This window comes from Polyodon spathula, chromosome 3 (assembly GCF_017654505.1).
Source record: "Polyodon spathula isolate WHYD16114869_AA chromosome 3, ASM1765450v1, whole genome shotgun sequence".
Lineage (NCBI taxonomy): Eukaryota > Metazoa > Chordata > Actinopteri > Acipenseriformes > Polyodontidae > Polyodon > Polyodon spathula.
This window is the reverse complement of record NC_054536.1, coordinates 29354647-29380148: the sequence shown is the minus strand read 5'-3', so window position 1 is coordinate 29380148 and position 25502 is coordinate 29354647. Positions and strand designations below refer to the sequence as shown.

Genomic DNA, 25502 nt, shown 5'->3' with positions numbered 1-25502 from the left:
GACAAATTGAGCAAAACAGATTGACATTGAGTAAATAAAAAGAATGGGAAATTAGAGATACAGTATTGATGCCAAAATGGATGTTTAAGAAACCTAAAAATATGTAAACTGTTACCACAATAACTAGCAAGAAAGGAAATAAAATGGAAACTAAGATGAAAGGACAGGAATATGTTAAAAAATAAGGAAGAGTTTACAGATGTACACAGATGGAGCAAAAGACTGCAAATCTGGGAAAACAGGTTATGCTTACTATATACAAATATTTGAAATATGTAAAAGGGGAAGGCTGTCAAATTATTTATCATTATTTATTGCACAGTTGGTGACAATTCTTATGGCCCTAGACAAAAGAGGAATTTAAAGAAAAAGAAGATAGGATAGATTATATATATATATAGATGAAATTATTCAGAAATTACATTTTAGCTTTAAAAATAGCAAACACGTTCTGATAGCCTGGATTCCAAGTCACTTGGGTCACTTAGAAATAAGAAATTGTGGATTTTGAAGCAAAAAAAGCAACTCTAAATAAAGAAATTGGCATAATAATACCATATAATGGGACTTTTTGGTGGGGAATTTATTTTTGTTTTATTGGCAGTTAATCCTTTCCAATTACAGGCATCTTAAAATTAAGGACTATATGACGATAATGCTGTAACTCATATTTAGAAGGCATTCTTTGTTCTTATTCAAGTTTCTGCAATGACATTGTAGATGCTATGATGAGTTACTGTAAATGAGATACTGTTTAGAAGACAGATTTCATTAAGTAAACATGTATTTGAATGTTTTTAAAATTAAAAGTAGAAATAAAAAAAAAACTGGCCAAATGAAAAACACCAATTAAAACCATCAGAATCTACCAAGGTAACAAATCTGCCTAATTTAATATCAGCCAAAATGTCCTGTTGTACGGCACCTTTGAGTCCTGCAGAGGTGAATGCTGTGGCTAAGGCAAAGATAACGGGTGTAAGGCAATAACAATGCAAAACAGTGGCAAGGGAAGATTTTATTATAACAATCACTCAAAAGCAGCGAAATACAAACATACAGTATGGGGGAAAAGGAAAACAAGGAGGCAGAAGCTAATATGAATAGACTAAGGTTAGGGCACACAGAGTTACATTATCATTTATACTAGGAGTCATAAGAATGTCTTATGAAGTAATTGTGGTGAACAAGAAACAGCGGAACATGTATTCATGAAATGCAATACATATGACCAGTAAAGAAACAGCTTAAATAGAATGTTATGGGATATAGAAATTGAAGTAGCAACAGTAAATTATATTTTGAAGGTAGAAGAGAGAGAAAAACAAATGGATGAAGATAACTGTATATTACAATTTATAAAAAGCATAGGGAGATTGGAGAATATATAAGGAAAGAACTACAGCAGGTACATATATTTAGATTGAAAAGAGCTGAAGAGTAGGGTTATCTGGCCTCTCTTCCTGCCTTAAACTTAAAATAAAGAATCCTTTGTAGAAATGATTCAATGAAGCACTGATATTTGTAACCACGTTGCAGAGTTTAACGTTTTTACTGGACTGCGGCGTTTTTTTTTTTTTTTTTTGTAACTAAAGATTGTTTTCTGGGATTTAAAATGAGATTGCTTGCTATCATTTCCTCTTTTTGATTTTTGGTGATGGAGCCCAAGCCCAACTCATTGGGGAAGTAGACATACATAACCTCGTAAGCATGGAGTCCGCTTTCTATCTCCACGATGGCAACAACCCTCTGACTCTTTCCCATATTCACCATCATAAAACTACCAGTAGCTAATGTTGTGGGGAGAATGCCAGTTCAGAATAAGGAAGGCCTCAATGGAATTTCTGGAAAATATCCTGATAGCAGTATGTGTTCTGCAACATCCACTGACTCCATTACTGCCAGTGTTCAAGTTATTGTTGAGGGCATTGAAGTTAGGGACTTAACTGATACTGGTTTGACTATCTCTATTGCGAGTGAGGACCTCTGAGCATCGCCTCCTTCCTTAAAAAGTCATTAAAAAGTCTTTTATCCTTACTCACATCATTAGAGGCCAATTTCTGGACACCTTGAGGACCATGACAGTAAGTGTTCACATGGGAAAGGAATTGTTCTAGCAAGAATTACAGGTTATTCATGGTGTTCAGTGGCCTGTGATTCAAAGCTGGGATATTCTTTTGTAAAATCATGCCATATTGGATGTTGGCAAAGGCACTCTTTCATTGTAGAACATGAAAGTGCAATAACTTCCAAATCAGTTTGAAACATCTGTCTGCTATAATGCATCAGTGCTTGCACCCACTGTTCCTGCTATGAGTCAAGCTCTTGTGGTGGCAAGTGTCAACCCTGCTGCTGCAGGCAGGCCATTAGCAGACAACAATGTGGAAAGCTTGGAGCCTCATACCACAGCTGAATTTGTGGTTGCGTGCACCTTTAAGTGAAGTACAAAATGGCCTCACCATTGTCTGCATCCTGAATCCAATTAATCAAGACTTGGAACTTAATGCAGATTTACACCTAGAAGAGTTTAATGCCATTTCACTGCAGGAATTATAAGCACCTAAGACACAAAATGCTTGCTGTGCAGCTTTGTCGGTTGCCATACATCTAGTTAACCTCAACACGGCCAGCACGACCTCTGCAGAAAAAAAAGTTTTCTAATGTTGTCATCAGAGCATCTGACATGGGCCATTAAATAAACCCTATACATATCAATCACTGTTAGTCTACTAGACAAACACCACACATTAAAGTATTATTTAACCATTTTATTCTATTGATTGCCGATTAACAAATGTATTTCAAATATTCAATAGCTATAAAGCAAGATAAACAGCAAATCCACAACATGTCCTAACCATCAACTAATTCAAGGGATACACACCTAAAAAACAAACTTAACACAAAAAAACATAAACAGGAAAATTGGCTTAAATAATTTATAGTTCCACATTATGTGGACCTTGCCATAAGGTATCAAACACTATTTGCATGCTGCATTAAGCACTATTGGCATTATTTTGAGGTATGCGCATGCATCAGTAGTTCATTTAATTTTGTCCATGTGATTACTTACTCTTTATTATTAATGTATTTTTAAAATGTGAACTTTTGGTATTATAAATGAGATGTACTTTTAAAACATCAAAACACATCTCAAAATAATGCATGCTTAATACTTTTAGAGGTGTCATGAGTCAACATTTATATGCAGAGAAGATTCAATTACTTCCGGATTGGCTAGTCTGTTCGCATTGAAGTATACAAATATTTTGGTTTTGGGGTGGCTGATGGAATAGTAAAACAATATAACAAGACCTTGTTTCCCTCCATGGATATTGTGACGCAAAGTACCACTAAGTTAAAGTTAGTTATTGCTTTTCATATATAAATATCTGTTAACATCTATATATGTATGTATGTTTCATATTGCAATTGTGTTGTTATATTTTTCTGTGTTTTGGAAGACTTCGATATTATCGATATCGATATTGAAATGCATGCACGATATTGAGATACAGTTTTCGTATTGTTGCCCACCCTTATTTAAAACCCTCCATTCAGCTGATAGGTCACCTGAGCCAGCAAGTATGAACAAATGGCAATTGTCACCTGCCTGTTACAACTGGTGGGGGCAGGATCAGATACAGTTAACTGCAACAGCACATCTTGCATGAATGCTTGTGTTGTAAAGATGAAGCAGCATGTGGTCACTTCATTAGGAACAAGTAGGATATGCAATGCCTGGTATACTGTAATACAAGAAAGAATGCTGCTGCACTCCTCAACTAACCACCTGTCTAGTCCCTAGCCATCGTATTAAGAAAGTGGGGTCAGCAGAGCTGAAAGGTCAGTAATAATTTAAAACTCCCATTACACTGCTGATGGCTTTGCAGTGGGCGTTAATTTCTATTTACTTAGGTGTGTCTAATTAAGCTCACATTAAAAGCTGGAATGGCTCAAACTGCTTGGCAAAGGGAGTCTTAAATAATGCCCTGAATTTAAAAGGAGCTGGCAGCTAAGATTTTACTGGCTCAGCTAATGGCAGATAGATTTCGAGATAGAGAAAAACAATAACTACTCAAGAATGGGGGACAAAAAACACGAAAAGGTAAAGGAAGGGAGGAAAAATAAACAGAGTGGAAATTGAAGCTACTCACCGTTTAGGAATATACCTTGATTTAATATTGTAAGTGAGGATTTAGAAACTCATTGTCTCACCACTTTTACATACAGTGTGTACACCTTAAAGAGAATTCTTTTATATTCATTTCTATCTGCCCTAACGGTTTATGAAAAGGCTTTATATCGCAGAAGTGTTACTGGAATTGCTGAAAGCCACAGGGATTTAAAATGCTGTAGTGTTTTGCTACATTAAGGAAGTAGAGCTTGAACAATAAAGCAATCACTTTCTCCATTTGAATCATTAGTGCTTTCATCAACATAAAACCTCACGGAGTAACTGAGTGCTAACACACACAAGTACACAAATCGGATTGTACACATACACGCACACACACACATGCACGCACACACTTTAATTCATTCACAGCTGTGAAGCTTGACGGTTTCTGGGGAAAACATTTTTTAGACATTTCAAAATAAATCGCTCTTGAGTCAGCCATCTGCCAAAATAAGCTCTAAACTCATTTTTTGCATTTTTTTTTTTTAAACACAAACAGTTCATAGTTTATTAGAATTGTTACTTGGTACATCCATGGTAAAGTAAAGAAAGATTCATTTTACAGCAAAAACTTTTTCAGTAAATGTTTTTTTTTTATTTTTTATTTTCCCAAACTCTCTTTTAAGACAGCTGAGAAAGAATAAGACCACCCCTGAGGGGTAAAGAGGATTTCATGTGTTAAAAATGCAAGTCACATTTTATTTAAAGGGACGCTTATTTTTAGTTTATTAACTGTTGCTCATTAATAAATTAAAAAAAAAAGGTAAAGAAAGAAAATCTGATCTAATTTTCTAACCATTATTACAGTAACAGCGATTGAACTTGATAAATCAAACAGGGGGCTGATGTTTGCATAACAGTTTTAGCTTGCTTTTTTTCATTAGTTTATACAGTAAATACGTTGCCTTATTAACGAACCATTAACACAAATGTAACAAAATGTGGTAATAGGTTTGTAAGTTCGTAAACTAATAAACTGAAAAAAAAGTGTTCACTATGTAGACAGACAGTGAATAAATGTACCTATTTTGAATGAGGGCCTTGGGTAAAATTTGTTTTGCCATGATGTATTCCTCAGTCATTTAGTTGACTGACCTGCCATATTGTATAATCCTTGACTAGCACACTGTATCAAACCACATTGTTAGATATGTGAACTCACCACACACCTGTCTGGATGAGGCCTGTTTTTGTAGAGCATGGTCTTCCACCATCAGTGATATGTAATGTTATATCCCTTAATTCATTTGCCATCCAGTTTTACACTTCACAAGTTACAACTAATGAACACGGCAGTGTTTACAGCATGGTGCATAGAGAAAGGAAACCTGAGGAACAGGACTTTGCACTTGTTACAACGACAGGGAACTCAATTAAGGTATCCTCCCTAAATGACTGAGAGAGGATACCTGTCAAGCATTGCACACACCTAAGTGCTGCCCAAGGAAGCAATGTCTATTGTTGCAATTAGAACCCGCCCCCCCCAAAAAAAAACCAAAGTGTTAGTACAGCAGAACATTAAAGGGATATATGCCATTTACATTTAATATGTTAGTGTTTTAATCATTTTCAGGCCATTACTTTAAGGCTTACAAACTAACTCTGAAAAGACTGAATTTGTGAAACAAGGTGTTTTTAAAATACACTACTGTAGTGTGCAGCTGTTATTTCTGTCCCCTCTAAAACTAATTTTCTACAGTCTTTTCCATTTTCATCTCAGAGTTGCAGAGGGGGCATACATTACAATTGCACGCCTCTAGTGGCCATCACAATGCCTGCATGATTACAGAGAGGTGTAAATAGGCGAGAGGCATTCTTCTGGGTTAATCTGAGCCATATTGCCCCTCCTGCAATCAAAACCACTCTGTTGTTGCATTTTATATTTGTGCAGTGCCCAGATAAAACTATTGTAATAGGATATGAGTTAGGGCTACTGTGGGGTCTATTCAAATTATTTAAACAGTGACAGATCTAAGTATCTCCACCATACAAAAAAAAAAAAAAAATCCTCATTTTTAAAGAGACACACAATGTTAGATGTTAGCTTTCACATAGTTTAATTTAAAAATTTAAACAACAGCATGTGACAAAGTGCCCGCCCCTGTGTATATTATCTGTTATATGTTGCGTGTGGTGTGTTAAATGTTGGTGTATAGTCATTGGTACACGAGATATAAACGGGTCTGTGTAACACAAGCGTTTAAAATGTATATTTGTATTTAGGCACGAGGATTGCACAGCACTTCACATGCAAGTAAAAAGTAATAATATGTGAGCACAGGGAATTGCACTTTATTAATTCACGTGCAGTTGTACCGAGACTCCAATTGAATGACTGATTAGCAATCAAGTCTTGGTACAGCTGCATAAAAGCAACATGTTTTCACACACTCGGGGTTGGGTGTTTGGTGAGCAGGGAACGGGAGAGAGAGGAGGAGTAATAGAGCTTATTATCAATTGCTATTGCGTGCTGGTGGGACCAGCACGATACTTGTTAGTCTGTTTATTTGCTCACCGTGTTTGTCTGGTATTGACCGTTTTGTGTATCTATTTATTTTGGCGTAAAGTGCCCTGTCCTGTTTTCTGTTTGTTTAAACCTTTTATTTACAATAAACCGGCTCAAGCAAGCGTCTTCGTCATTTCACTTCATCTGTTTTGTCTCGGTGTATTCCCTTCCTGGTTCTGACGTCCAGCCGTCTTTGTGACACATCATTATTTAGAGACACCGCCTTTTAGATAAATAAAATAGACAGCTGTATGTCAAAGTTATTATACACAATACATCATCCTGTAATGAATTGGCAAGTCAGCCCATTGAATTAAATGGAAAGGTGAGGGCATGGCGCGGTTGAAAGACGGTTCAACTAAATAGCAAGCTCTAAAGTCGAGATGTAAGTATGGCTCTTATGCTGAGGTCAGATCCATTACAGTCATCATAATAGTACTACCAATAATAAAAGTCAGAATGTACACCCCACTGTACATAATAATGCCACAATTCTATCAAGGTGTTCTGGTGAGACACAAGGTAAGGCAAGGACTGTGTTATGTGGATCAATGTAAACCATGTTTGCTTCCCATGTTGTATACTTTACCATGAGTAAGACACATGATGAGAGTGCTCCACCCCTGCTGCAATCCCACTGTGATTCAAACACCCCTCTGACACACTTCTTAGTCATGGTATGCGGTTCACATTATTCACGGTTCCTTTCTCAGCCCCTGGAATATGCTGGGAACGCAGGTCATGGTCACAGCATGATTTATGGTACTTAATAACTGTAGCATACAGGAGTCTACTGCATCAGATATTTCTAACATGATGTTTTACACCTTTTCAATGTGGCTTACTAAACATAATTTATTTTAAAAGACTTCAGTGTGATTGATTTACAATTGAGCTGATAGTAAAACCACTGAAATAGAGGTAAAAGTAATATCAGTTAACAGATTCTTACTCTTTTTGGATTTGGATATCTTGACATGTGAAAGTTCAGCTCTTAGACCACCACTTAGACCCTGTTCACACTAATGTACTGGCCCACAGCCGCCTGAGGACCACTGCATATTTAGGTCTCAAACCCTGTTCACATTTGAGGTTTTAAGGAGCCTTTGCGCATTCACATATGTGACTGAAAAGCAGGCCTAAAATGTGTCAATTTTTTTATTTTTTAATTTTTTTTATTTTAATGGAACGATAGCCTGCACTCAGAATGGAAGAGCTACCGGGATATGCAGTAATCCTGTGATCCTAATCACATTATTCTCTCAGGAACACAGGTATTTAGAACACAGGAAACAGTATATGCTTTGAGCGAGTGCTTTGACAAATTTTCAGATAGTCAAATTGCACCACCAAGTGTTGGTTCAGAAGAACTGCATTATTAAATAAATCAATAAGCACCAGCTGCATTTACAGTACAGGATGGTGATGGGGACATTCTATGAATATCTGTAGTAGAATTTCCCATGCAAAAAATATATGTAAGTTATTGAAAGTGGGTCTGTTATACTTTGAAGATCAGCTTCTTCTTAAAGTTTATACTCTCAGGGGTATGACTAGAGGCATGCTCGATAAAAACTCTAACTAGCAAAATATGAGAAATTACACCATTTTAATGATGAATTTGTTGAGAATTCTGCAAAAATACAACATATAGCATCCCAAGCCAAGTGACCCCAAATCATGTTGTCCCTGACTATAACTATAAAAAACATAAAGCAAAACACACAGCGTATATGACATAAAATGTTTTCCACCAACAAAATATCAATGTCACCACCTTCTAGTAAAATACTGTGCAAGTCGAATTAAATAATAATAACAATAACAGCAATAATAATAATATTTAAATCCCAGTGCAAATATTGTACCAAGGTTCGGACTGTCAAGTACTCTGCTATTGTACTGGATGTGTTGTTAAACTTTTGATGTGACTGTCATATTATGAACACTTCTATCATTGGCTCATACCATGGAAATACTGTAAAAGAGAAATTTGTTAATTAAATATTTTAAATATGTCAATTTTGTTAATTAAATATTTACTTCAGTTTGGGTGGACAATGTTCATAATTCATGGGATAAAGGAGTGGTAGCATTATCATTGGTCTTCATTTCCTTGTGCTTTCTTTTTATACTTTTCCCTCTCCAGCAGGGGAAAAGGTAAAATGTGTCCAGTTAGTGTAAATACAGTCACTATGGGGTTTTGAGGGAGGTTTTGAGCACCTTATCTGTAATATCTGGTCCTGAGAATTAGTACTAATAACATACATTTATTCACACATGCTGCATACATGTATTTTATAATTTATTGAGTTCTATTTTTAAGTTAATAAAACAGTATACAATGAGACCTTAGAGAGGTCACACAACAGCAGCAACAACACAACAATTTAAAAGCACACATATAGCAGACAATATACTTTGAAGATTTAAATAGGGTAAGCAACAGAATCCGAAGAGGGCTTTGCTGTGTAGCAAAGCCAGCCTCCTGACGTTAAATTTAACATAAAGAGCCTTACCAGGCGCTAAAGCCCCCTATGAGGGTTCTATTGCTATTATAGAAAAAAAAAAAAAAAGTTTTTCTGTTTACTAATCAATACAACATTTTCCTCAATATTCAATGAGTAATGCATTTTGCTCAGATTTCCAAAGTGTCGTATGGTATCCCAGCAGTGGACGATGTTGCGTCTTGGGTCTTTCCAATAGCCTAAATAACACCCCAGTACAAAAATAAAATCTTCTACTTACATGGAGCTGTTCTTCAGTATAGGTACCTCGTACACAAAAACTAACACGGTTTGTTAAATGTTTAACTTCCTCATAAAAAATGTAAAGAATGAAAGTACTGGTAACTTCTAAGGTTGTAAAATGTTTTACATGTGTCAATGCTGATTGTGATGTTTGCACAGTGTGTTCAGAAAGTACCTGTTAGAGAAGAGAGCACAGTGCCCATTATTAATGCAGAACTAAAGTTGCTTAAAATAATCAGTCAGCATCCAGTCGTTTGATTTCTACAATTTGGCATTTAAACTGTAGTCTATTGATATTTGTGGTTTCTTTACATATATATATATATATATATATATATATATATATCAGACTTAGTCTACATTGACAGACAACATTTAGAGGGTGTGTACTAGAACAGATTTTTTTTCATCAAGCAGAAAGGGTAAAATACATTAACAGTATTTAACTAGTTTCCATCAGATTGATTTGGAACAGAGATTTTTTTTTTTTTTTTCTGGTTACAAATGAGAGGAGGCCATTTGGCCCATCTAGCTTGTTTGGTTGTTTGTAGCTTATTGATCCCAGAATCTCATGAAGCAGCTTCTTGAAGGATCCCAGGGTGTCAGCATTAATACCATTACTAGGGATTTGGTTCGACTTCCACAATTCTCTGTGTAAAAATGTGCCTTCTCTTTTCTGTTCTGAATGCCCCTTTATGTAATCTTCATTTGTGACCCCTGGTCCTTGTTTCTTTATTCAGGTCAAAAAGTCCCTTGGCTCAACATTGTAGAATTTGGAATACTTGACTCAGATCGTAGTGTAGTCTTCTTTGTTCAAGACTGAATAGATTCAATTATTTTAGCCTGTCTGCCTTTAAAACACAGAATAATTCTGGTCGCTCTTCTTTGCGCTCTCTTTCTAGAGCAGCAATATCCTTTTTGCAGCGAGGTGACCAGAACTGGACACAATATTCTAGATGAGGTCTTACTAATGCATTGTAAAGTTTTAACATTACTTCCCTTGATTTAAATTAAACACTTCATAGCTGAGCATTTTGTTTGCCTTTTTTCCCCTGTATTTTCTAGATGAAGACATTTCTGAGTCAACATAAACTCCTAGATCTTTTTCATTGACTCCTCCTTCAATTTCAGTGTTATTTCCTGTGTGCAGTACTCTACAATTTTCTAAATTAAATGTCATTTGCCATGTGTCTGCCCAGTTCTGAATGCCATCTAGATAATTTTTAATAACCTTTGCTGCGCAACGGTGTTTGCCACACCCATTTTTGTGTCCTCTGCAAATCTGACAAGTTTGCTTACTATACCAGAATCTAAGTCATTAATGTAGATTAGAAAGAGCAGAGGACATCATACTGATCACTGCGGTACTCCACTGCTTACCTTGCTCCATTTTGAGGTTTCTCCTCTAATCAGTATTTTGTTTTCTACATGTTAACCACTTCCTAATCCATGTGCATGCATTTCCTTGAATCCCTACTGCGTTCAGTTTGAGAATTAATCTTTTATGCGGGATTTTTGTCAAAAGCTTTCTGGAAATCTAAATAAACCATGTTATATGCTTTGCAATTATCCATTGTCAATGTTGCATCATCAAAAAAAATCAAGCAGGTTAGTTAGACACAATCTCCTGTTTCCTAAAACCATGCTGACTCTCCCAGGATACTGTTACCATACAAGTAAATTTGGATCGTATTAGTTTCCATTCAAAGGTACATGACCAGAGATTAGGGACCTCATGAGCAATTGGGTTAAAGAAAATCTCTAATCCATTTTCTAATTTGCAATTAAGCAAGTTGTATTGTAAATGCACAAACATATATGTAATAACTGTGCTATTAGTGTAGTTAGGGGCAGCTAATGTAAAGTTTGACTGAATTTTGCTTTGTAGTTAACTTTTTGCAGTCCATTTATTCAGTGCCTGTCAAGCACGTCAGGCCCAATTTATTTTCACACATGCCATTAATTATACACATTTTATTTCACATTAAAACAGGTTTAAAAGGACATATCAACAGGACACACAGTACTGCATCTCCAGCTCAAGCTCAACCCCACCCCTTGTTCCCTGTATTTATCACATACCTCTTCATAGTCGAGCATACTGATAAATCATCTCCTGATCACTCGTTTCATCACCAAACTCCAATAATGTGATCCAAGTCATTATTTTATTACTATAACATCTCAAAAATCTCCACAAATGTCAAGTGATAGTCTTTGAGCGCTGGATGTGGAAGCAGCTATCTTGTTTGTTTGTGTCCGTGCTATCTCTGTGGTGCAGGGTCTATGTGTATTGCTCAGATCCGGCCCTTTTTTCCGGCTTCTTTCGGCTTGTATCGGTCTCACTCGGCCATTGAAAGGTTTTCTCTGATTTCTCCGGAGAAAAACTACGAGAGACCTGTGTTTGACGTCTTTTTGATGATGTTGGACAAGGTCATCGGATCAGAAAGGGAAAAATGCAGTGTCGGACCTGGTCGACATAGGACTGCAAAGGGGTAAAAGGGTTCCGCTATCACTAGTGGCAGGTACTGAAGCCACACTAAAGGTAGCTGCTTCTGTATCCAGCGCTCAAAGAATATCACAGACATCTGCCAAGCTTTTTGAGATGTTATAGTAAGACTTGTATAGTACTATTGAGGAGTTTGGTGATAAAACGAGTGATTAGGAGATGATTTATCAGTATGCACGATTATGAAGAGGTATGTGATAAATACAGTGAACAAGGGGTGAGGCGGGGCTGGAGATGCAGTACTGAGTGTCCTGTTGATATGCAGTGCCTTTTAAACATGTTTTACTGTGAAAAAAAAATACTTTTAAACAGAAGCTCTGCCTCAGTGTTCCTTTCGTAGCATTCAGGTTCAAAGTGGTCCTCACACAAAAGAATTTCAACCGAATGTTAAGTGTATGCCCCGTTCTCAAATTATGTGGTAATTTGTTTTGCTATGATCAGCTATTCTGAATTAATAGGCTTTGGCACACAAAATAACCTTTTCATCTTATTTTTACACATATTATTCAAGCATCTGAAAGCTTTGCTCTGGTTTTGCTATGGTTTTTCACCGTTGTATCCCATAAACCCATGTACGCAGCTTTTGGCCTATCAGGGAAATCAACGACTTGACGTCATGTCGCTGCCTGAAAGGCTCCAATATGTCAGCTATTTCAAATGTTACTTGACCCAGAAAGTGGACAAAGAAACTGAAAAAAATCACTAAACGAGTGACTTGTTGACCAAATACGTGCTGCAAGCAGCATTTATTGGATATGGGGAGCACAAAGAGCTTTGTTAGTTTTTGGGTACAGGTACGCTTTAACCATATATCCAGTTGTAATTAGAATTCTAAATATATTCACACATTAATTAATGCATTCATATATTTTATCATGAAATAATTCAACATAAGTTATTGGTTAACGACATTACATCAAACACAGTTTAAACAGAATTAATCCTATAATCTAGGTATGCACGATGGACATTCATAAATTGTTTAGTTACCAGTCCTTTTATGGGATGAAAGGGAATTGTAGGGATTGGGTGACTTTCTCTGCTTGGTTATAAGTGTTTCAGTTTTAAAACTTGAGATCCGAGATGGTGTCTTCTCCATGCTAGGTAGGCAAGGGATTTTAAGAAAATCAAGATGGCGTCTTCTACACATGTCAACATCCCACAATGCAACAAAACCACACACCAAATGGCGTATTATTCATTTAACATCTCTGAAAAGTTCAATTCAGTTTTGTTTCAATCATATTTAATATTACTACTTTTCGATAGGTGAGATAGTACACAAATACTATTTGCGCTTAACTCGGATCTCACTTCATTATTAAAAGTCTTTTGTTAAAACAAATGTTTTTAAGCAGTTAAGTCAGATAAGCTTTTATAGCCTACATTGTTTGAATTACGGTCTTTTCTCCGAGAAGTCCTTTTCTTGCTGTCTCCAGCAGCAGTCAGTGTTTCTGTTAGCCTTAAGCCATGCAGTTAGATTGTTACAAGACTATTTTTGAGTCTTGGCAGCGATTTTCAGGCTGGTTGCCAAGTTACACACCTCAATGCACGCATGTCGTTTTTCCTTACAGAGACTACTTTTCTATGCTCTGCAGGAGTTTAAATAAACTGTGGAAATGGGCGGGACATAGTCAAATTATCCGATCACAGCATATTTCCCATCATTAGTTCAATGACTGGCCCTTTCGAATGCAAGCAGGATTACGTCATACCCTCGTTACAAAGCACCTCCCATATTCAAACAAAGAAGTATAAAAAGTATTAACATGCACTCAGTTAAAATACTCTTTTGTGAAATAACTTTTTCCAAATTATGCATTTTTACTTAATAATTACAGTTCTATTCTCCTGATTTCACCCAATGCAGTACCAAAATAAATCATAAACGTCCAATAGTTATCATTTTAATGAATTAATTGAATTAAAATCATTTTCTGAATTATAAATGACTTAATTTTCATTGTTTGTACATTTAAGAGTACACAAGAATATTGATTTTATAACATTTAACATAAATCTTGAGCGAAGCTCATGTTAATTTTACTAAACTGAACCATCTCCATTGCCCACCAGAGGGCAGTATGTCTCAATTTTGGACAGATTCAGTACAGAATGTCGTAGACATTTAGTCTATGACTAAAGCCATATTCCCACAGAAAAGCATTTTGTTTTTTACATTCACCATAAAATGTGAAATCCTCTGATTTGTTTTGGAAAACTATATATTTTAGTTGGCGTTCTGGAACTTTAAGATTTAGGGCTACGCTACTGAAAGCTCCATGAAACACTACTGAAAGTTGTTTCGGACCAATTAATGCCTGGGTCACTTGCCATTTTGTTGGATTTATTTCTTCAATCAACATGTAGCAGAACAGGATATAAAGTGTGGTTGATTTTACCGGCTTTTCCCATTTACACTGCAAGGGATACTGCATCGGTGCCGCCACATACACGGCAAATTGCTTCAGTATAAACATGCCTTAAGATAAGAATTTGCATCATCCTGTTATCTGTTGTATGGTGTGAGGAGTAAACAAAATCTGTCTGAAGCTGAGAGCCAGAGCAGGGGCTCTAGCTTGCCAAGTGGTCCTCTTGTTTAGCATGGAGTTTTTCCAGACCTCAAGTTGTCTATCACAATCTTATTTTTTTTTTCTTTAAAACTAAAATTGCCCAGTATTTGTTTCCACTGCACCTTGTTTCATGTTATACAAAGAATCATAATCTTGTCTCATGAAATATATTGTCCCAAGGCTTACACCCCTCATGACACACACAGTCCCTATGCCACTACACAGCCAGATAGCATGTTGGGCTTTCCTGAGTGATTCTCTTTAGCTGGGTCGCAACCTTCTCTTTTTACTACAGCAGATATCCAGGACCCCGCTGAAATGGTGATGGGATATGATGAAGTCTCTGAGGGCTGGTGCAGCAGATAAACACCGAAGGTAACCTTTAAAAACACAAATAAACTTAGATAAATGTTTTGAAATGATGCAGGTGGTATTTGTTTAAATAATATGCATTAGTAATAGATGGATAAATGACTACCACATCTAAAAGGACGAAGACTGGGCTCGAACCCAAGCAAATGTCGAGCTGCTGCGCCAAAGAGCCTTGTCCATTTGCACAAGCGTCCATGCATCGCATACATGTGTTACACATGCTAGGTATGATTAGTTCAACTTTCACTGGTTCCAAATACAGTGCCCAAGATCTCATGATCTATATGCAGGAGGCCTTGTTTCTTTAAAAGTCAATTTATTAATTAATTAAAGCAACATTTATTTATTTATTTAAGAATATCTCATTGCACACGCAGTTATAAGTTGTGATTTGTGACTTGTGCAAACTGTTGTGCATGTTAGGCAAGTCATATAGAAGATGAATTCAAAGGAGGTTGTAAACCACTTATGATGCTTCATAACTTATTAGCTAAAACTCATATATAAAAAAGAGAATGAAAACCTTGTCATAAAAAAAAAACCCAATTAGCTCACCATGCTAATTATTTTAACTTTGTTTTCTGTTTCCAGTAAAAAGAAAAAGTAAACTTTGATTTGTATGCCTGGTATACTTTAGCACTTGTTTCTTTATTTTTTAGTGGATCCTTCTGTGAAACTTTCTTTCTCCCTAACTCCAGACCATCAGTGAACGAGAAACCTTGGCAGTTGCTAGGTTAAAGTTAATAATACTGGCTTAATAGTCATTAAAAGTTAAGCAAGTCTTTGATTACCTAGATCTGTGAATCCACACAGCTAAATGATTACTGCATCCAAAAGCAAAAAATGCCACTATGTGTGTGTGTGTGTGTGTGAGTGAACAATAAAATATCACACAAGTCTCCAGACTCCCAGGAGTTTTGGGTGGTATATCTTTAAGTTTCCTCACTCCTTTTGATATCTGAGACTGTGATAAACTATTTATGTTTCAGCAGTGCAAACAACCACATCGTTATTCTTCAGCTGTGGACTTTATAGACTTGTTGGCAGGGTGGATTCATTTTGTTAATTCTGCCCCTGACGACAATCACAGGTGTGGCCATTCTCCAATTAGGTAATGGAGTGCTAACTGGGGAATGTCCACCTATATCAGAGGGGTGTAAAATCCTTTGTTTGGTGGAGGGAGTTAGGTGAGGCCGTCCCTCCCTCCCTCCCTCCCTCCCTCTATATATTGTATTGTTTGGTGTGAACCTTTTGATTTGTTTTTTCTTCTCTCTGAATTTCTAATTCTTGCCGGTAACAGCTTGGGCCGTGATGATATCCTACCACAGTATGTTTCAGGGCTTAACGATCCTGACACCTTAGAGGCACTCTACAGCAAGGTAATGAGAATGAAAATAAAGTTGCTGTGCACAAGACATTTCCCAATTAACCGCATTACCTAAATTCTGTTAACTAAAATCTGTCTTTCATACATGGTGTTGTGAACTCAAGCTGCCCAAGGGATATACAAACCCAGCTCTTGTCTCATTTCCAATAGAACCTGACAGTGCTTCCTCCTGGGATAAAGTACATGCTGAAGGACACAATGTTTAGTTTAGACATGCTGGAGTGATTGAGACAGTAAATGTGGCCGCATAGTTTCACCTTCAAAGAGCAAATTGCTTGTTAAAGAAGCACCAAACAAAGTTAACAAAAGAGCAAATTGCTTGTTAAAGAAGCACCAAACAAAGTTAACATCAGTGTAACTGCTGCTACGATGTAAACAGAGGCTGTAAGATGGATAAGCTGATTGAGCAAATCTTAAACTGATAAAATAAATGAGCAGACCACAGTGGTAAAGACATGTCTTTTTTTTTTTTTCTTTGTCTAAAAATATGAATTCTTTATAAAAGGTCTTTGGGATTTTTTAAAACCATCTTCTCCCTTTAGATTGCTGTTTAGAGAAGGCCACTGATTTGTTTTTGTACTGCATATGCAACTACTATGTTTTATTAACCTGAAAAGGCAGGACAACAGGACAGGTTTTAATAAGTGTTGTCATCCATCAAATCAGCAGCATGAAGGTCATTCTTGAAATCAGGACTTAAAGGATGTGTAGCAGTAAGAATACCTCTGTTAAGAAAGGGGAACAAGACTAAAAGGCTAAAATATGCACAAGAACACAGCAATTGGACTATGGAACAATGGTCAAAGGGTCTTTAGACTGCTCGTGGATGGACAGTGACACCTGTGCCTTCTGCCAGTTCTGTTGTCAATTTAACGCTTGTCCTCTTTCTATTCCTTAAGGATATTATCTTCAAGTATTGCTCTTCCTTGTTAGACAGCTTTTTGGGTCTTCCAGTCCTGGGTTTGTCAATTACAGATGATGTTTCTCTGCACTTGTTGATTTTGCTTCGGATGCCATACCTTGAAAATCGAGTGATGCGAGCTATTTCACTCAATGTTTTTCCTTCTTTATGCAAGTCAAGGTTGTTATAATAGTAAATTGTTGATGCTCATAATGCATCAGAGTAGAAAAATGCAACAAGACTTTTGCACAGCAGTGTCTATACATATGTAATGCTGTAATTTAATGTTTCCTGTGAATGGCCTTTAGGTGGTGCTTGCAGATTGGAGGACGTACCGTCCAGAATTTCAGAGATCTTTTGCTACTTGTGTTCAGACATTTTTTTAACAAATAAGCTTTCACTGCATTGCTTATGTGAAACCATAACCATCTTTAAAACTGACAGGTATTTTTAAAAAGGCTGCAAATTCTCATTTCACTGTCGTCAGAATTTGCCTGTAATCAAAAATATTAGGCCCGATCTGTCGTCAATAGGGATTTCAGGCTAGTACTGACATCAGTAGTAGCCTGTAGTCAGACAATTAAGCACAGGAAATATCAGTTACACTGGTATTATCATAGAATATATAAAATAATATGGGTCAGAATATATTACTCATTGGCTTTGAGCTAGTTCACGAGGCAGGAGCCAGGCCAGCATAAAGGGGCTACTAGGATAAAGACAAAGTGCTTGTGAGTTAGTAATAGAATAGGAGATTCATTTTGACTACTCGAAGAACCGCCTCGCCGAGGTGAAGCTGAACTGATCGACCTCCAATGCCGGGAAGCGATAACCTTCCCCCCAAAGGGAAACTAAGGAAGGATAAGAGGACAAACCAAGGTCTCCCTGGGTTAGTGAGTTGTCTATTTGAGAGAGGTCAGATCGGTTGATGCTCCAAGGCCACATGGAGAGCCTCGCGATCTACGCAGGGAGATTATGACTCGGGGAGCCGTCCCTCAGAGGAAGATGGCCCCGGAAGACCGGGACACGAAAGGAGTTAGAGAGGGAGAGGTACCCATCGTCTGAGATTTCTGTAAAGGGGAGCTCGTTAGACCCCCAATTGGCCAAGACTTCATGCTGCCTGGGACCTGAGATAAGAACAAGGCATAGAGGTTAGTATGGGACTCGAGCATGAGTAGCCACATCCCGAACTGAGAGATAGTGTAGAACAGAGCCTTGAGTGAGGCAAGATAAGCGCAGGAGATGTGAAAGAACAGAGTGTGGCCGGGGGTCCGCTCTGACTCATATGGTGAGAACCCCCCCGAAGGTCAAGGGAGGCTGAAGCCTGCCCTGAGGTCGGGGAAGTGAGATCACTTGCCCCCCCAAAAGGATGGCCCCCCGGCTCCTCACCAAATCTCCCACACCGTGAGACTAACAAAAGACAGCACATGTCAGCGCATAACAAACAAAAGACTAGAAGGACAAAACAGGACAAACAGGAGAATGGTTAGTAAATTTAGTAGGATATGACTATGTGTATACCTGCTGCTCAGTGGAGATGAAAAAAACCCTTGAAGCTAATTAGGGGAAAACCTCTAGTGGCTCTGGCAGACAGGTAGCCCCGACTTCAGGCATACTAGCAATTTTGGAATGGGCTGCAACTATGTCGGAGGGAGATGAATGAACATAAGAATCCATTGCAGAAGAGGACCAGCGCCCCATGGTCTTGATCAGGCTCTGATTGATGCTGGCCCTTGCAACGGAGGTGGCTGCACCGATACGGAATGAATGGGGTGAATAAAGCTGAGGAGGGAGGTCTGTCCTGGAGAGGAGAGTGGAGAGGTGGGTTGAGAACCAGAGACGAGCGACGATAGATCAGGAAGAATCAATGAATAGAGGGTCCGGGCAGGGGGGGGAGCAGGGTTTCCCGTATGAGAGATATCTTGACATTGCTGAAAAAAGGCAGATAACAGACTTGGTCCTTGAAAGCTGAATGAACTGACCGCGCCAGAGTTGGTCTGTCTTTGAAGTGCGCAGAGTACTTTGAAGAGTAGAGATGATTCTAGCATTTTTAAAAGGAGCAGCAACTATATCAAGGAAGGATGAATGGATGTAGGAATCCACTGCAGAGGAGGACCAGTTCCCCCACATTCGTGATCAGGCTGGGGGGAAGGGGAGAGTCGAGGAGGGAGGCCTGCTCTTGAGGCGAGGGTGGAGAGAAACGAGGTCTGCTCGGAGGCGAGGGTGGAGAGGAGGGAGGCCTGCTCAGGGGGTGAGGGTGGAAAGGAGGGAGCCATGCGAGGAGGTGAGGCTGGAGGCCTGCTCTGGAGGAGAGGGTGGAGAGGAGGGAGGCCTGCTCAGAGACGAGGGTGGAGTCGAGGAGGGAGGCCTTCTCGGAGGCGAGGGTGGAGAGGAAGGAGGCCTGCTCGGAGGCGAGTGATAATAGGAGTGAGAGGAATCAATGAATTGTCTATGCCCTAGCTGTGAGAGTGGACCTGCTTCAGTACCTGCAGCACGCTGTCTTTCATGTAACGTGGTTGCCATTGCATAGCAGTCGGTCAAATTTAAATTGTGAGCTTGACCCTCTGAAGCTTTTTCTCTCTGCTGTTTTAATTAAGCACAGGCTATTGAAGCTCATAGTAAAACATATAATGACTCAAACTGGTCCATTTTACTATGACTTTTTATTAAAATTGTTATTGTACTAATTCTGATCTAATAGGCACTTTTTAGGGAATGTTTTGGCAGAAAGAAACATGCAAATTAACAATCCTGTGTTTGATTTAATACATCAAGTTTCAGACCAACTTTGGTGATGAGGTCTGGCCCTCGATCCATTCCAATCTGGATTTTTGTTTCCATTGTGTACTTAATTAGTTTATTGACTGTTAGCAATTTAACAATAACTAATTTAGGACCTGCTTGGAATAAAGACCTGGAATGGGCCAGAGACGTGCACCACTGCACTATAGTTAAAGTGATTGTTGCTATTCCCTAAATCTTACCAATTTTGCATTTCTATTAATTACTCCTTTGACTTGGGATGGGTGGGCTAATGCCACAATACTATAAGTCCACTTCCTGTCCAATAGGTATTATGAACCCCCATTTTCCCCAGTCAGATGGTCTGAGGAGGGGGGGGGGGGGGGGGGGGTTCCTGCTGGGGAGATACCTTGAAAAGGGGGATAGGGGACTTGATACTTGACGGGTGAGTGGACCGACCACGCTGAATTGATCCGTCTTTAGGTATGCAGCCAAGTGATGGAGTAAGCATGGAAGGTGGCAGAGAGGCAGCTGATCTCCATGGGTAAATCATTGTAGAGGGAGAAGCGGCTTTTCTGAAGAGTGGAAATTAGCAAATGGCGAATATATGTTGATATAGACACACAGGAAGGTGAGGCATGGGGAAAACTCTCAAGAATCCCCAGAGGGTCAGGCAGAATGCTGATATGGAGAGACTGGAGGGAGTTGGAGAGAATCCCTAGCACAGACCAAGAGAGCCAGGTTTTGATTGAAGGACTATGATTATTCGAATCTGGGTGCAGAGGATTGAAGACACTGAGCAGGCTGTAGAATAGGAGCTCTTGAACAAGATGGAGGGCTGCAGGCATGTAATGCTGAGCAGATTGAAGGAGGTTACTGAGAGTTGGATTCAGTCAAATAGCACCTGGAGAAGCTGAGGATTCTGGATGGGGGTTGTGGAAGCAAATGGGACAAACTGACTGAACTTGGATACCGAAAGTAGAGGCAGAAGGAAGAGCTGGGACTGAGGGCTGAGGTGGCAGCTGGATTGAACAAACATGAATCGGCTACTGGGGAAGCACGGCGCCTTTGCATCCAATATTCTAGAAATGAGGGCAGAGATGAGATGTCGCCTTTCTATGTGTTAGTTAATACAGGATCGATCAGCGGTTTGCTGCTATTATGTCTGCTTGAAATGGAAAAGGTAAACTCACGTTCAGAGATTTGGGTTTCACAACGCCAGTTATTCTCTTAATCGTGGAAATCCTTAGCTCATAATCAAGACAGATTTCCAGCCTCTTACCATGTCTCAAAGCAAGTATTAATGCTGTAGGATGAGTGGAGATATGATAGGATTGCTGAGGAAGTGCCCCGGATTTTGATTAGATGGGGATTAGCGTTAGCCTTGATTGTGGGAATGCTGCCACGATCTGCGTATTGAAGGAAGGCTGGAGCATTGTAGGCTCTGGAGAAGTGCGGTTGCAGATTTAAACAGTAAACTAGAACAACTTTTGCAGCTGCAGTAGTGAGCTGATCTGAAGAGGGAGTGGAGATCTGCTGTAGTGAGGAGCGATTAACAGTAGAGGACGGGATCTGCTGAACAGAGCAGAGGTCTGAGGAAGAAAACAATGGAGTGCTGTCAATAGTGTGCAGAGGCCCAGCTGTGAGAGCAGAGATCTGCAATAGAGAATGGAGGACTACCATCGGTAGAGTGCGATGGTCTGCTGCAGAGAGTAGGGATCTGCTGAATGCAATAGATATTGGTCTTTCAGTGTTAAGGCAGTTTTAGATGGAGCCAGAGATGGAGCTGCTTTTGGGCAGAGATGAAGATTGCAGAGATCTGAGACCGCTGCAGAATCAGAGGATGAAGAATGTGTTGCTCCGAGGCATCTGCAAAACCTATTGATTGGTCAGGAGCAGTTTATTGTCTATTGGGGGTAGGAAGACATTGACTGGAACGTTGATAAATCGTAGGACATGGTTCCATGACTGACTAGTGGCTTGCATTGATGAAATGATGACTTTGATGAAGCTGATCGGATTGGAGGAGCAGCGCCAGATGATGAAACACGAATCTTGGAACAGGAATAAGTCACAGGAATGGATGCATGATGCATGGAAGCAGGATGTTACTATGATGGCAGATATTGAGCATCTCAAAAACAGCTGAGTAAGGTTGCTTCATGACCAGGTCCTTGAAGAGGGAAGAGTTGAAATTGAAGAATGTCAGTTGCTACAAAATGTTGAGGAGGAGGGGGACTCCTGCGAATCCCTCGGAGTGACAAACTGCAGGAATGTATAGAAAAGCTGGAGCGTGTGAGCTTCACAGTGATGGCAAACCAGCTTAGAGACTGTATAAAATGTGTGGTGTTATACTGCCATCTAGCAGTTATGATTAGAATTAACCATTGGCTTGAGTGAAGTCGGGTTGAATATATTTGGTTATTGTGATTAAAATCCTTGTCGGTGTAGAACAACAATTGCATATTCTTTTAGATTTGAATATCTTCGTTACATGTTTTAGGACAGTTAGTCATGTATAGAAATACGTTAACACAGTATTAAGATGTCAATTCGATGAGTTGAACGAGTCCGCGCAGCAATAGCAAGCCAGAAGACTGCAGCACTGAGGCACGGAGCCCGCAGCTTCGGATAAAGCTGCCTGGTCACCATGGTGACTTACCACTCCCCGCAGTCGCTCAATGAGGGCGTTGCCATGGTAGCCACGGATTGAGAGGCGCCGGTGGAAAAGTTGCACAACAGCAGTGTTGTTGAAGCATGTTGTGACCAGTCGAAAGCACGAGCCGACACATGTTGAAATGGAGTATGAAATTGACTAGATAGGTCTTTAAAACGTTGAACATAGCTAACAGAAACCAAGGGCAGGATCCCATGAAGGAACGGTAATTTGTGCTGGCTCTGGGAGCGGAGGAGGGGCGCTTGATTGCAAGTGAAGAGTAAAGGAATGTTCAGCTGATAGATCTTTGTGGTGGATTAAAAAGAGAAATTATGGCAAGGCAAATGCTGACGACAGGAATGTCGATGTCTTGTTGAAGGAACTTTAGAGGTTTTAGTGGAGGGCCAGTCTGTCTAATAAAGACACGGACGAGTTGAGAAATGAAGCTGCGGTTTGGACGGTGCTGCTGCTGGGCTGGAGGCTGGAAAGAGCAGGAAAGACTAACGCTGGAGCTCCTGCAGCCGAGTGGACAAGCTGAATGATGAGAAGCAGCACCGGAGCAGGTAGGAAAATATTTGATAATATCTTGGGAGTGCTGTGCAGAGAATTGACCTCCAGTGAAAGGCAACGAAGTGTAGATTAGCGGTGAAGCACGAAAAGACAGCATGTGAGTGTTTGCTACAAAAACGAAACGCTAGACAGCGAAGGTGCAAGTGATCAGGACTTAAATAGAAAATAGGTACTAATTGACAAGAAATTGGAAGCCCCCTGCTGCACGCCTCCTGAACTACGCAAGCTAATATATATATATATATATATATATATATATATATATATATATATATATATATATATATATATATAATATCTATATAATGAAAAACATACTTTACCGAACTCCTGTTTTTATAAAAATTTTTGTAAAGACATAGGAGGTAAGTTAAGGATTTTAGTTAATTAAAGCCTGATTCGCATGGCACAAATAATCAACACATAAACAGGTGGTTTCTGAAATTTTACTGACATTGTTGAAATTTTACCCCATGTGAACGTCCATTTCTTTTTATCCTAGATAATGTTCTCAGAGGTGCTCTGATTTTTTTTACAGGACATACTGGAAATACTGTAGATGTACTTGTAACTTCATGAATGTTTTACTCGTTACAAAATACAACTTTGCACAGGCAGGATGCAAACCTGTGTGACTCTGCTCACCACGCGGTCAAGCTTTTACCAAGTGAACCTCTCAGGGACCCCTGAAAAGATTCACATAGTGGAACCAAACAAGGACGCCATTGCTGCTGTGCAGCTATTTCTGTACTTGTTCTTGTCCACTAAAGTCCAAATGTCAGACACCGGGCATCTTGCTTTCAACTGAATGTCGTTTTGAAGATTAACCCTTTGCGGTCCGTTTATTCAGTGTTTGTCAGGCGCGTCAGGTCCAATTTATTTTCACACGTGCTGTTTATTTTACACACGCTGTTTAAAATTTATATATTTTCAGAGTAAAACAGGTTTAAAAGGCATTGAATCACAAAAGGACACTCAGTACTATGCTGGACGCAGAAGCAGCTATCTCCTTTGTATGTTCGTGTTATCTCTCTGGTGCATGGGGCTTAAATCTTATTTGAATTTTTGTTTGCAGATAAAAAGATTTGGGATGTTTCAGAGCACATTAACAGTCAACATTAATTGGGGTGGGGAAAGAGCCTTTTTAAATGTACATTTTACAAGATTATGTTTAGGTCATTGCAATTTTTGATTTTTATTTTTTGTAGATCTAAACTTATTCTATATCATTTATATATTAACTGAGAAGGACGATTTAAAACCCTGATCCTCTGAAATTGAGTCTGTAATTAATTAGAGTTGGATATGTGCATTTATCTGGGGTTTAAAGAAAAAAGGCAATGTATACCATTGAGTGCAGTGTGTGTGTGTGTGTGTGTGTGTGTGTGTGTGTGTGTGTGTGTGTGTGTGTGTGTGTGTGTGTGTGTGTGTGTGTGTGCTTGTATATGAAAATTTGTCCCTTGTTAAAATACGTAAGCTTTTACAGGACAATTTTGCTAATTCAGAATGGAGTTTCCTCTGTTCTACACATTGCATTTTAATTGCTTTGTTTAGCTCTTACAGTGTTTTTTTTTCGGCTTCATTCGGCTCCTATCAGTCTCACTCAGCCATTGAAAGGTTTTCTCTGCTTTTTTCGGAGCAAAAACGACTAGAGACCTGTGCTTGACGTCTTTTTGATGTCGGACATGGTCCGACATCAGACTGGAAAAGGACAATTGTAACGTTGGACCTGGTTCGACATAGAACCGCAAGGGGTTAAACAAACAGCCTGTAAAACTTGCATCTGTCTTTCTGTGTCTGATTTTTCTTATCAGTTTTTGTGTTAAATGATTTATACTGTCGCTATAAACTGCAGTTTAACTGTAAATGTACTGTGAGGTTAAAATGTCACAGTGGGGTCTTTAGACTTTCCAAACCAACACTAAAATGGCCATGGTGATTATAGACTAATAATAAGAATAATAATACTAATTGTACTTTATCAGCTCTTACCTTGCCTCGTCGGCAGGCAGACAGAGTCTGGAGTGGCTCCTTGCTTCTCGTTCCAGTGTCCTGGTCAATGCCAATCATCTGACACCTGCCGCACTGTCCCACAACCTTTACAACACCACACTGGCACATTACTGATTTATTCATATACCTATATTTCAAACAATCTATTGATCTATTTTGGTTTGTAAAAACATTCACCTGAAAAGAAGTGTGTCCAATTTTCAGTTCTGTCCATCCATCTTCCTCAAACGGCTGTGTCCCACAAACAACAAAGTTGGCACGGAAACGACCTATCAGCTGCTCTGTGTTAAACTGCAGGGTACTAGCATTGTTCCTATATCACGCAGAGAAAGCTTCAACTAGT

At 39.0% G+C, this 25502-nt stretch overlaps 2 protein-coding genes across 5 annotated transcripts in view; both read right to left on the bottom strand.

Moving 5' to 3' along the window:
- The window catches only part of LOC121312953 (tyrosine-protein phosphatase non-receptor type 3-like), a 133712-nt gene extending 128035 nt beyond the window's left edge, over positions 1–5677 (bottom strand). The window contains exon 1 of one of the 3 annotated variants that reach the window (XM_041244962.1): positions 5350–5677. In XM_041244962.1, coding sequence (XP_041100896.1) covers positions 5350–5434 — 85 coding nt within the window. In that variant the 5' untranslated portion in view covers positions 5435–5677. Of the gene's footprint in view, positions 1–5342 lie in introns of all 3 variants that reach the window. The other 2 variants (XM_041244953.1, XM_041244954.1) reach the window with 2 other exon arrangements.
- Positions 5678–12674: 6997 nt separating this feature from the next.
- mocos (molybdenum cofactor sulfurase) overlaps positions 12675–25502 on the bottom strand; it is a 109354-nt gene continuing 96526 nt past the window's right edge. For both annotated transcript variants that reach the window (XM_041244951.1, XM_041244952.1), the window contains 3 exons: positions 25337–25472; positions 25139–25243; positions 12675–14898 (listed from right to left, as the gene is read on the bottom strand). In XM_041244951.1, coding sequence (XP_041100885.1) covers positions 14728–14898; positions 25139–25243; positions 25337–25472 — 412 coding nt within the window. In that variant the 3' untranslated portion in view covers positions 12675–14727. The remainder of the gene's footprint in view (positions 14899–25138; positions 25244–25336; positions 25473–25502) is intronic.